Source organism: Zonotrichia leucophrys, chromosome 3 (assembly GCF_028769735.1).
Source record: "Zonotrichia leucophrys gambelii isolate GWCS_2022_RI chromosome 3, RI_Zleu_2.0, whole genome shotgun sequence".
NCBI classification, from domain to species: Eukaryota; Metazoa; Chordata; class Aves; order Passeriformes; family Passerellidae; genus Zonotrichia; species Zonotrichia leucophrys.
Window position 1 is genome coordinate 89,891,881 of NC_088172.1, and position 13,428 is coordinate 89,905,308.

General features: G+C 39.2%; 1 protein-coding gene across 1 annotated transcript; it reads right to left on the reverse strand.

The window, feature by feature from the left end:
* Positions 1 to 3,872: 3,872 nt before the first annotated feature.
* On the reverse strand, positions 3,873 to 13,210 carry ETAA1 (ETAA1 activator of ATR kinase). Its single transcript, XM_064709206.1, has 6 exons — positions 12,957 to 13,210; positions 11,330 to 11,467; positions 10,987 to 11,063; positions 9,336 to 9,448; positions 6,892 to 9,035; positions 3,873 to 5,107 (listed from the first exon to the last, which is right to left on the reverse strand). The coding sequence occupies exons 1-6, from the start codon at positions 13,138 to 13,140 to the stop codon at positions 4,992 to 4,994; spliced, it is 2,772 nt and encodes a 923-aa protein (XP_064565276.1). The 5' UTR covers positions 13,141 to 13,210; the 3' UTR covers positions 3,873 to 4,991.
* Positions 13,211 to 13,428: the final 218 nt, after the last annotated feature.

Below are 13,428 nucleotides of genomic sequence, written 5' to 3' on the forward strand. Positions count from 1 at the left end.
CTGTCCCTCATTATGTCCTTTTTTTTTTTTGCTGTCACACTTCAGCTTTCTGAAGCCCTCTAACACCCAAAGATGCAGCTAAGTAGATATAGTGAATATCTACTAGGATACTCAAAACCAGCTGTTCATTGGGCTCTTTATTATACCCCTCTGAACGGCCAATGTGACTCACCATGAGTAACTTCCTAAGGTGCTTAAATACCCTTTGACACTTGGCCCTAGAGCTACAAAACTTGCCTGATGTACGCTCAGCTTGAGGCATGTAAGCAATCCCCCCTGCTCAGCCAAAAGAAAGTACAACACCGCAAACCTAACTTGCCATGATCAGTTAGAATATGATATTTTATTTGGATCTCCTCTGTCCATTGAGTGTGGCAGTGTATGCAAAACTTCATTTCCATGTCTACACAGATCCTATTTTCCCAGGGTTAAAACTTAAATCAAGTTTTTCCTTTAGGGAATACAAGCTGCAAAGAGCAGACAACCTTCATTTAAATATAAATCTATAAATCCTTTAGTCTTCACCTCTTTTAACCACATTGAGGTGAAAGCTGTTAATTGTGGTCTTTAGAAGGTATGTGTAAATGCAACCTTTTCCCCAAAAAACTTTGAAAATACATAATCAATAATATTTTTGATAAATGCTACTGCTAAAGACAAGAACTACTTGTCATAGTGAAATGCATGGGCTTGATTCTTTATTCAGCTGAGTCACCCCCTTACCTCCAGTGCTTTAAGGAATTCACTGCAAGAGCAGGATCAGGCCCTTAATGGTCTGCCAGCTCCATACCGACATTATACCCAGACAGCTGTCACTGAAATTTATATTTAGTTGCATAAGAACAGTACATTAGATATCCTTAAATGTTTTAGGAGGCAGGATTTTTCTGACTATTCTGGCAAAACCACCAGTACATGTAGAAACCAGAGCTGTGAACAAATACTGCAGTTATGATTTACAGCACAATTGCCAGAGTCTTTCCAGCTTCATCTCTGATGGCCACTTACTCAGGCTGTCATTTTTAGCTCCACAGATTATATCTGCCTTGGCCTCTTCCACAAACACTGGATTCACTGGAGTGTGTTGCAGACAATACAGCTATCAAACAATGAAGCATTTGTGTTCATTTTCTTCTATTTTATCTTAGGAATTCTACTATTTAGGTCACTATCTCCTGCTTCCAGCTATTCTTTACTGAAAAATTGTAGCTCTTTTTAGGCTTAAGAAGATAAAATCAATGAATTCATCTATGTTATTCCTCTGGGTATAAAGGTCTAGATGTAATAAGTGGTATACATAGTATAAGATTACATTGCTGTTCCTGAACTGCAGCCCCAAGATTAATTGTGCCTTATAGGCCAAAATTTGAAGAGCTGCTGGATGCAGGCCTCTCTGAAAATCTGATATAACTAACACAATAAAACCCCAGTATTACCAAATTTCTCAAATGCTTTAAATGTGATCCCTCCCTAGCATGAAGAGGAAAGGTGTGAATGTATGTCTGTGTAGAATTTTAGATACAGATATGGAGAATAATGGTGAACAGATCCTCTTCCTGATTGTATCTGCCTTTCCTAAAAGAAATGAAAAAATCCACTACAGGTTTTACTTGAGAAAGATAATGCTTGGATTTTAGCAAGCAACATCACTCATTGTGAAATCCATCAATATCTGTGGAATAAAAATTATACTTAGATATGGCGACATACAGGAATTCCATTTACATTACATTTAAGCTCACTGATAATTCTACTGACATAAAAAATTGGTATGCTCTGAATGAGAAGATGGGTGCTTAAGAAAACAGTCATAATTTAATTTAGAATGGATTTAAGATTGTTATTACTATTTGTATGGGACTTTTTTTGCCTGGAGGAAGATGTGGCTTCATAATGAAATGCCAGCTATTGAAATACTAAACTTCTTAAGTGTACATATGTATTAATTAAAATTATGTAGATACTTTCCTAATGAAGATCTATTGTCTACCACAATCAGTCAAAAGACTCCATAACTGAGGCATACTAGTGGGCCACCAGAACCCACCAGGAAGCACAAAGGATGCTGAGCACAACCTATAAAATCTGTGGGGTCATGAGCCTGCTGCTCAACTTTCTTTCTCAGTAGTGAGGGGACAAAGCAAGTCAAATGACAAAAAGAAGTAATTCTATCGAGTTTGTTAACTGAGAGATGGCATAGCAGGGCAATTTGGGGATAGTCAGGCCATGACCAAAAAACTTTGTCAGTTTGTCTCACCGTCAAAAAATAGGCACTTATTAAAAGTAAAATAAATAACAAATAAATAACAAAGTCTCTCCGTCATGATTAGTTTAAAAGCAGAGGGCAATAAATTGCATTTACCTCACTATCAAAATTGGTATGTGTCACACTGACCAGCAGATTCTTTAAATTTGGTTTAAATAAGCAGCACATATGTTGTACTTGAGTGGGTAAGAAGTGACAATTGGTTGAAATGGAGTTTTTGGAGTCTCACTGCATTGGAAAGTTTGCAAGGGGTTCTTTCCACATGCTCCATGGAAAGATCATTCCCCTTGTCATACACTGAACTCTTAAGTTACAGCACTGACAATGATGATCAAGGGTGAGCTAGTATATTCAAGGACAGAGCAGTGGTGGCATTTTAGATGGGCAGCTCCAGGACCTTTTTATTGTGAATGCTGAGAAAATCAGCAGTTAGCTGGTTTTAAACATTCTGAGTATGCTCAACAACACACAGTGACAGCATTCAGGCTGTGTCATTTCCATGCAGAACTTGGGGAACTATAATGTGGTTAGCCCCCATTATTTACCCCCATTTCAAACCTGATTAAAAGTCAGTCCTTTCAAATCACAGAATGAAATCTTCCTAAAAAAATACTCAACATCTACAATAGCTCCTTCCTTTCATCTTCTCAAATTGTAATTAACAAAATTATTCCTGAAAAAAAACTTTACCCTGGTTTCTTTACAGAATTGTATCTAGGGAAACATACTGGGAAGGGAATGATGGTTAAGCTGAATACTGTTGTAGCAAAAGCCTTTCTTTTATCTTTCTCAATTTAACATTCTCATGTATCAGTACCTTAAAAGCCACTTTTGTAACTCTCATATTTAATACTGGTGGTAGTAGCCTTTTCTCATTGCCTTTTGCTTGGCTTCTGGCCTGTTACCTGATTGTAGTGTTCTAGGAGAATCTAAACTAAGAAAAGCATACCTCAGATACACAGAGCAAATTATATTGTCTGGATAAATCAAATTTCTCCCAATAGCTGCTGTTTGGGGTTTACACTTATTTGTCATATGGACATGCAAATCTTCTTTTAAACACAAAACTGCCAGCAGAGGCTTGATGATACAACAAAATCTTGCTATTTCATGGTATGTTAGCTGTTGAGGGTATTATGATGAACTTCTTTGAAAAGCTGAAAAATGTTTTTCTGGGTTAATTTTCAGTCAGATCAGTAAATGAGTCCAATTCATCATATATTGCTCAACAGTAGCAGGGGAGGCACTTACAGCCACAGACTGTAACGCTTACTTGGGCACCTGCACAGGCTTTGGTGGCCTTAATCACCTGACACTGATCCCACAGTGGTTAATACAAGCAAACAGAACCCAGGTAAATACTTCAGGACTGCACTGCAGCTGGTTGTGTGTTGAAACAGTTTGTCCATGAAGGACTGTTAGCTTAAATGGATCAAAGGAAGCTCTTTGTCACCACTATGGGTAGAAAACTGAGGTATCGAGTAATTAGGGAAATTACCAAATGAGGGCTTCAGGTAAAGCCCATATGGAATCTCCATTTCACTCCCTTTTACCAGTTTCTATAGTAGAGTATTTTCAAAAACAGACTAGAAAAATGTGAAAAAAAGTTTAATGATGACTTACAAATATACAATACTTACATTTTCAAGAGTTACAAAAACGGCATACTACAGAAACCAAAAGCTTCCCCCAACCTTTGGAGGAACATTTCCTAGTTATTTATTTACAAAGAAAAATTACAGTCACTTTTCACAGTGTCACATGTTTACATATAAACACTTCTCAGTTGAAAAATATCTTGCAGCTTACCCAGAAGCAGTTTTTGCAGTCTGAGCCCTACACTCATCTATCAGAACAAAAATTCTATCAGACCCTTAGGCTGACATGACACAGCATTCTTATAATTTAACCTTTGTTAATTTAGCCTTTGTTTGAGAATATGTACAACTCAGATGGCTAAACTGATGCATAGTTGAGATTTCACCTGGTGTATTACGTATTGCTCATGATTGCGTAAATGGCATAGGCTACCTTTTTTAATTAGGTTGGTGATGTGCCTTTAGAAAAAGGTGGTTTAATTTCCTTAAGGTATTTATATTTATAAGTTCTTCCTGAAAGGAATTTAAAAGAATATACCATGTCCTCTGCAGGGCACTTTTTCACACAATGAAAATTCTGTAATAAATTCTTCCTTCTCAATGTACAGTTCTTACCCCTAGTAAGGGACAAACTGAGCACATTTTCCAAAGTCTGTTCATTTCCATCAGTTTTCTGATGTTGGAAGTTTCTTAGATTGTAGTTATTAACCCAACATTTTAAAACTTTCTTCTACCTGAGAGCAAACATTAGTATTTCTTAGTCTGTGTGTACTTGAGAGTCTTCTTGTAGATTAGAATACCTGTGGTAACACAGCCAAAACACAACCAGTCTATTTTTGACACCTTCATTATGTGAGTATACCAATACTTTCATGATTTTCAGGCGATACTCAACAGAATCTTCATCTAGCTGAATGTAGTTTGGGACTGCACATTTATACTGATTGTTTTTAATTTAAACTAAGTACCTCCAGAGTATTAGTTATAGTTCAGTTCCAGATCTTTTTATATTCAAAACCAGAAAATGCGTGCCATCAATAGCTGTGATCAGAGTTCAAAAAGTGTCTTCCAGCATTACAGTATTTCCCTACCAAAAGCTTACTCCACAGACAAAATACACTCCAAGTTCAAGCATCTTTAAAGAATGCCTGTGTTCTGGACTTTCTTCGTGCAAGAGCTTCTTGTTTTTTTCTTTCAATCTCCTCTTGAGAACATTTTCTATTTTTTTGTTCTACCACAGACACTGTAAATAAAAAAAAAAATATGTATTAGGAGCTTCAGGTTTGTTCCATACGTATTTTAACTTAGCCATTTCCAGTTTTTGAAGATCTATGGCAGGAGCACACTGTTCTGACACACTGGGCACCCAAGTTAAGAAAGGCTCATCTATCCTGTCCCCTAGGCAGGAAGGGGGCAAGATGCATGACCTTTGTAGCGCTACTGGTTACTCCCTCCCAATGAAAACACTGGGATGCACACATTTGCTTCAAGGAAATTTTACTTGGGTGCCCTTCAAATGAACCTTATGACATCAGAGTCAACACAGGAGATTGCGATGGGTTAAGAAAATTAAGGCTATCAGAGTGAAAAGGGCTCTACAATTTAGTGAGTTAGGCAGAGATATGAACATGGAGATAGTATAGATACAGGGGTCACATACAGTACAGGTGTCACACAAATAAAACAAGATAGGTTGAAAAAAGGTCAAAAGTAGCAATAAAAATTGGCAAAGGAGACAAGAACATGATAGCTAAGCATACCATTTTATATGGTGTGTTACAGAACTATGAATTCCCATACTATAAAATCCTGACCTCACTGGAACAAACAGGAACACTCCTTGCACATATGAAATAATTTTACCATTTTTATACACCAATTTCCAATTAATGTATTTTTAATAAATATTTCAAGTGAATAAATAGAACAAAGGGTATATTTGCTTCTCACAAAAAAGCGTCCATGAAAAATTAAATAGCAATTTTCAAAAGGAACACTTAATATCAATTTTTTTGTTAACGCCCTTTCCCTTAAAATTTAAGATGAAGAAAGCTATGGTTTATCTGTACAGAAAATCTATGCTATCTTCATTCATTCCTTTAGTCTCTAGAACATTCCACAGAATAACTAGCTATCTCTCTGCTTTTTTCCCCTTATAATCCAAAATTGCTACTTTCCATTTATACACCTCTCAGCTGAGGAAGAAACAGATAAAATATTCATTCTTCAATAATTGATTGTTTTGTTGCTTTTGCAACAGTGCTTCTTTATAATGGAGGCTAATACAGGACACTTTTAAAGGCATGTTTTATCAGAATGAATATTGATTAGAACTTTGCCAAGCTGTGAGATCAAGAAAAAATAAGACTGACTGGCACTTGACTGGTTCTCCATTTCCCCAGTAAGTAACACTGAGCATGGAATATTACTGATGGTCTCTTGGCAATAAAGAAGTGACTGACCTCTCTTCTGGATGAAAGGGCATCTTAGTGCTTAGATAACACAACAATATTTCACTGGCAATTTCAGCCACAGAGCAAACAATAGAGGCTGAGCTCTGAAAAGTATCAAGTGATTTGAGGTTCCAAATTCCAGGTGTACAGTATTATAAACTGGCATTCCATATCACCTGGTGTCTTCTTCCCCTGTCCCATTATTAACTAGGGTTTTACTATGCATCAAAATACCAGTATTTTAAGTAACAGTTTAAGAAAATAGTATGCTGAGTGCTGCATCAGCCTATAATTGATCCTAGGGAACCTGAGTGTCTATAGAGAGACGGTGTCAGGTATTTAGAGAAGTGGAAGGGAAACAGGTGTCCTGAAGGACAGGAATTCAGGATATGCATCAAGACAATTTAATTTTTGAGAAAATGAAGTCCAGATTCTCCTTAGAACATCTGCTAACACAACTGAATAGATGAACACTGAAGCCTGTTTTAAGCTGCAGTACAGTATTAATTTCTCTGACACTCTGACTACAGTAAGGAAACAAACGGTCTAACAGTGATACAATAAAGACAAATACCTGATGTAGTCTGTGCAAATGACTCTGAAAGATGCCTCTTGAAAGGTGATTTCTTATTGTCAAGCTTGCGGTGCAAAGTGACATTCACCTGATTCTTGCTTCCTTCCAAATCCTGCAGAGTAATTCCAATGCCAGAATGATTCCCTGAACTTTCAGACCCTACATGATGACCACCCTGAGAATTGTTAATCTTTTTGAACTTAAACTTTGAATGCACAAGTGAAGTTTTGTTACTAGAGGTGCTACTTGGAATCTTTCCCGCATTACACAAGAAATGTGAGCAGTCGAGTGCTTTTCTACTAAAAATATTTACTGCATTAACAGGACTTAGTTCAGAACCTGTCTCTCCTGCTGGCACAGAATTGGACCTGTACCATTTCCCTGAAACAGTCTTTGCAGTATCTTCAGAAGTATCTTGATGACAGTTTTTAGGGAGTGTGTATTTACACTCCACAGAAGGACCTGAGATCACAGTCAGAGGATTTGACATGTTCTTAGAGTTCATGACATGACCTGTTGTGGCCAGCCCATGCACTGTCTTTGATGAATTCCTACAGGCATCATTTAGTGAGAGAGCCTCCTGTTTTGCATTTGTTTTTTGCACCAAGAGGAGATCGGGTAGTCCTTGTTTAGATGCTGGGAAACTGTTATCAGCATTTGATCTGGAATTAATACTAGCTCCTTGAATAGTTTTAATTTTTTCATTTCCTTGTTTAACATCCTGGCTCTGAGTTTGCTTTTCTATATCATCACACACCTGATATAACAATTCATCATCCTCACAGTTTGCATCCCAAGGATTATCGGATCCACAAAACATACCTAGTATCTCATCAGAGAATTTCGCTTCATTCCAGTCATCAAATGACAGAGGACATTTCTTTGGCACTTCAACTTGATTTGAGTGACCTGTATTAGCTTGGTTAACCACTTTGGTTAGATCATTAGGCTTCATGTTGGTAGAAACACTGGATGACTGACAGGAAATAGTATGAGTGTTATTCCCAGGTTTTCCTGCTGATTGTCTATGAGGATTAAATCTTGAAGGAAAAAGAGGAAGAGCATCGCTTTTAGGCTTAGTAGATTCATTTCCATTCTCCATTTCAGATTGCACTGAAACAGGAATATAGTTCAAATCATTGTTTTGGGTACTCTTCCAAACAGATTTAGTTTTATCTGGTTTAACATCACATTTACCATGCAAGGCCTTGGTCTCTGTCTTGGCGTTTTCTGTCTTACATGGCTTTTGTAAAGACAGGGATTTTACATGTTGTGAGTTTTTATTAGAATGTTTCAAAGGTGAATACTGCAAACTGTTAGATTTGCTTATAGTCCCCAAAAGAGTTACTGAATTGCCACTACTTCTTTGCTTTGTTCTGCTAGCATCACTGAAATCATGCACAAATGGATTTACAGGAATTTGTGGTGGTTCTTCAGTACTTAGCAGTTCAGGATTTTGGGTTATTTGCATCACAAAAGAGTCATCTGCCAAAAGATCTGTATCCCAGTCATCAAAGCTATCATTAACTACTCCAGCAAGCTTAGCAGAGGCCACCAATTGTGTCTTCAAAGAAGGAGGATTTTTTTTGGTCAGCGTGTCAGCGTGGTCAGCTTTTGGTATAGTCTGGTCCATGCTTCCTACTGCAAACAGAGTATCTTTTTGATATGCCTCTGAATTACCATGCTGTGTCTCTTCAACTATCTCAGGAAGATTCTCCTCCTCCAATGTACTTCTAATTTTATGAAAACTATTATTTAAAGAAATATCTGACAGTCCTTGGCTCAACTGTCCACTGCACTTCTGGGTAGAAGAGTCAAAAAGAGCATGAAGGGCTACTTCAGCCTCAAGGTCTACAGACTTTTGACTGCTGGACTGACAGGGCTCTGCCACAGGGATGCCAGTGCTCTGTCCAACTGGTTTCAGGGATGCAGTAGGATCTGCTTCAGATCCTTCACCAAGGAGTGATTTCTGGTTCTTCGTATTTATTTCATCTTTAGAATTACTTGAAAGCTCTGAGGTGCTCTGGATGAAGTTGTGACCAAGCTTCTCCTGTTCCTGAACAGCATCTAACTCTACTAGATTTTTATCAAACTCCTTAGCCAACTTCATGAGTTCCTCTTCAGGATTTTTTATTTTAAGATCTCTAGATTAAAAAGAAAATACAGAAAATAAAGTCAGAGCTACTGAGAAAGTTTGGCCAAGTTCAGTTACATGACCCTATGAGCTGCTCATTCTATAGTTTAACAACTACAAAGGTATGACTAAATCCCACTGCTTCCAATATGCAGTCAATATACACCCACTGCAAGAAGACACAACAAGCCCACAGTTAAAAGCATTCTATATGCTAATGTACAATTATATGGTTCACTATACACAGAAGACCACATAGCCTTCTTCATGAAAGTCCAGCTATGATTAGTGAGAAAAAACTGTAACTTACCTTGTACAACTTAACTTTGTCCTAGCTTTTACTACTATAGGTGTACAGGGAATAGCATCCTCACCAATCCATGTTCCTAAAAGGGAGTCTTCATTACAGCTTGCTTTTTCATCCTAAATAATTAGATTTATTCAGGAAATTAGAAATTTGATTATTAATTTATTTAGAAATTTGATTTCAGATAAAGACTGGATTAGACACACATCTTACATGAGTTAAAAGTTGCTAAACTAAATAAACTGGATAAAACCTGTTGAAAACCACAGATAAGAGCAAAAACAAGTTAAGTGAGATTACTGCAACATTGTCCACTGATACTTGCATCACTTTAATTATATCAATTTAAAGCAGAACTTCAATTAAAATAACTGAATTATACTTTTGGCATGCAAGTCTAGTAGTCTAATTCAGGTTTACACACATTCATGTTACAAGCAGCCATCTAGTTTACTTCAGTATACTACTAAGGAGCTGGCTGAGGCAAGCAGCACAAACAAATTAGAGACCTTAAAATAAATTACATTCTGTATGCTTACAGAAAAAAAATCTGACTTCTTCCACTACAACTAATTTACAAAAAGAGCCTTTAAACAGAATTAAGTGACATTTAGAAACTAAATGAAATTGTTTCAGAGCTTCAAAGTTCAGGCTTGAATTTGAATTCTGAAATGAAGGAGATACAATACTGTGATGAATTGTTTAGAAGGGCAGAGCAATGGGATGTAGGAAATTGCTGTGTGTAAGCCAGCAAAAGTAATTAGAACTTTACTAACTACTAGGGTTGTTTTAAATAGGTTCTCTTATTCTTAGTAAATTTAACGTTTTTAAAAATTATTTTTGTTTAAAAAATAATATAAACAGCAGATTACATTTATGGCAGAACTGTAATTATTTAAAAAGCATGCAGTAGCACTCCTTATCAATGATTTTCCAATTCTTTTAGTAAAATTTCTCACAAATACACTAAACAGTAAATATATTTTAAACAGCCCTGTCAAAAAAGTAGGCATGTTTTGCAAGCTAAATACTACAGAACTATTTTAGGAATTACATGTTTTCTTCTTGTACTTAAAATGCAACACCACTTTGGTTTTGACTTTCGGGACTGTGGACATCAGGTTCATGGCAAGAGGAAAAGGGCAAGAGATACTGGGGTAAAGAGGAGAATGATTTATAGTATTGAAGCAAGGCTACTATGTTTATATTACTACAAAATATTTCTCATCTTGGTCATCAAAAATCAGCATTGTAAATTCATAGTCAATCAAGACTCTTCAAAATGCTTAAAAACAACTGCCAAGTAAATCTAGTATTTGAAAAAACTCTTACCTTTTAACAGATGAGTAATTAAGGGTAAATAAACAGTATTCTTAAGACCAAGGGCAGTAACTTGTATTCTGAAAGTAAAGCTTTCTAAAATAGAGCTGCTGCAAGTCTCTTCATGTGCCCTTTTCTACAGCATCTGTGACTCACACAACAACCAGTAAATGCTATGCTTACTATTTTAATTCAATCCTGTTCTATAAACTAGTTTTCTACAAGCCCAACTCTAATCACGACACTACTGTAACTAAAACAAGGCTAAGGCTGAAATACTACTCTCTTTTGATCAGTGCACATGCACAGCATTGTTTTAGAAAGTTACAATTACCTGAGGAGCAATACGATTAACAATTTCCGAAATTTCTACTGCGCATCTGCTGGTAGTCTGCTTGCTTTTTCCATTGCCTATGAAAACAAACAAACCTCTTAAAATTTTGAATTATCTATCCAGTTTATGAAGTGCAGTACATCTCAAATAATTCAAATAAACCTGTAGACATGGGAGCTTGATTCAGTGCTGTATTGAAGAATTTATGGGTTTTTAATGCAAGTAAAATCAAACAACCATTATAAAAGAAAATAACCTTTTTCCAAGAAATCATTTATAACTTTTGCTACACCCCCACTGCATGCCTCAAACAGATGTCCTGAAGTCTGGATTTTAGTATTACCTAATCTGTGTGCAACTGGTGAATGAGAATCCCAAAAGATTTCTTGCTGTGTCTCAGTGTCATTAATAGGAGAGCTGAAAGTAGGTATTCGGGATTTTCTACTCAATGATCTCTTTGGTGTTTTATGTAAACATGGTTCTGTGAAAAAAGAAATAGGATCTTTATTAAAAAACAACAAATAAGAGGCAAAAATCACTTAAAACACAGAACAGGTCAAGGCAAAAGAAGATGCATTAGGAACATCAAGAATAAAAATCAAGTTCACACTCACCAGGATTCCTTTACTCACAACAGGAATACTGTACAAAACTAGACATTAAATACAGGACTCTTAGCTTTGCCAATCATATCTCCACAGAGATAAGAGAAAATTACATGATACTGACACCTTTCCACCCAGGATCTGATTGCAAGGATGTCAGTTCTTTCACTGACTTAATCTTATATTAAGTGTAAAATGATGTATACCTCTATGAGAGAATATTTTGTATTCTTGCTTGCTTTGTGTCTTTCACCCAGACTCTGAGCTAAACTACTATTTTAATGGGCATCCAAACTATTCTGGGTCATAACCTACATTTGTCTATATTTCCTCCCCTGGGCTCTTCCAGCTAGGACTATTAAAAGCAGGAATATAGGTATACAAAACCTGCTTGCAGCTGCCTTTGATCAGTAAGTGAACTAAACACCCTAAGTGAAACTCAGTTAGTCACCCCTGCCCTTTAGAAATGATGCTGTAGATGTGAAAGCTTACAGAAATAATTTAGAATATGCTATTACTATGGGAGGAACATCTTAGAGGATGTTTTGCCCTGAAGTGCCTAGCACGGCCACAAAGATTTTATCTTCTCCTCGGTTAGTTCTCAGTATTTGCTGTGGGAATCACAGAATATGTCAGGTTGGAAGGCACCACAGTGGGTCACCTTGTCCAAACTCCCCCTCAAACAGGGTCATCCCAGAGCACATACCACAGGATTGTGACCAGATAGTTCTGGAATATCTCCAGTGAGGGAAACTCCACACTCTCTCTGGGCAACCCAGTGCACGGTCACCGTACAGTGGAACTTCTTGTGCATCAGTTTCTGCCTGTTTCTTATGCTACTGCTCAGCACCACAGAGCAGAGCCTGGTCCATCCTCTTTGCACCCTGCCTTTAGATATTTACACAGATTGATGACGTGCCCTGTTTTCTCTTTGCAAGACTAAACAGGTCCAACTCCCTCAGCTTTTCCTCGTGAAAAACATTCTCCAAACCACTAACCAACTTTGTAGCTCTCTGATGGACCTGTTCCAGGAACTCCATGTCTCTTGTCCTGAGGAGGACTGACAACTGGTCACAGTATTCCAAATGTGGCCTCATCAGGGCTGAACAGAGAAGCAGGCACACCTGCCTTGCCCTGCTGGCAATGCTCTTCTTAACGCACACCAGGTACCATTGGCTTGCCTGGCCCCCGGGGCACACTGGCTCAGCCGGCCCTTGGCAGTAACAGCCCCTTCCCAGGGCACGCGAGCCGGGCGAGCGGAGATTTACTCCGCACCAACCCCTCCTCACGGCTCAGCCGCGCCTCCCCCGCGGTTCGAGAGTTGGCGGGCAGGGCCGGGGCCCCCAGGGGCCGCTCCCGCCGTACCTGCAGCGCGGGGCGAGCACGCCGCCGCCTCCCCGGCGGGCAGGCCTCGGCCCGCGCCGCGTTCCACCGGCCCCTCCTCCGCGGGGGGCTCCGCCCGCCGCCGCGTCAGCTGCTCCTCGCCGCCGCTGCGCCTCCTCAGGGCGGCGGGCCCGAGGGACAGCCCCCTCCGCCGGCTACTGGGCATGGCGGCCGCTACGGCGGCACCGCACCGGTCCCGCTACCGACCGCACCGCCATTTTGCCGGGCTCGGGAAACCGCCGCCAATTGGCCGCCGCCGTGCCGCCTCAAGCAGCCATTGGCCCCGCGCTGTGGGGGCGGGCGGGCGGACGGTCGGGCTTTCGGAGGCGGCGGAGAACTGAGGCCCCGCCCCGCCCTGCCGGGCGTGAGGCGCTGCCGGCTCCTCCTGCCCCGCGCTGCCTCCGCCGTGTTGCGGAGAGACCCTGCTGCCCCTACAGCTGGGGGGAGGAAAAGC

Bases quoted from the DNA above. Each gene is read 5' to 3' on its own strand.
- ETAA1 (XM_064709206.1), bottom strand. From the start codon at position 13,140: ATGCCCAGTAGCCGGCGGAGGGGGCTGTCCCTCGGGCCCGCCGCCCTG. The intron at 11,468-12,956 runs GTACGGCGGGAG...CTTTTTTCACAG, and splicing joins GTGCTCGCCCCGCGCTGCAG to AACCATGTTTACATAAAACA. The intron at 11,064-11,329 runs GTAATACTAAAA...TTGTTTTCATAG, and splicing joins ACCAGTTGCACACAGATTAG to GCAATGGAAAAAGCAAGCAG.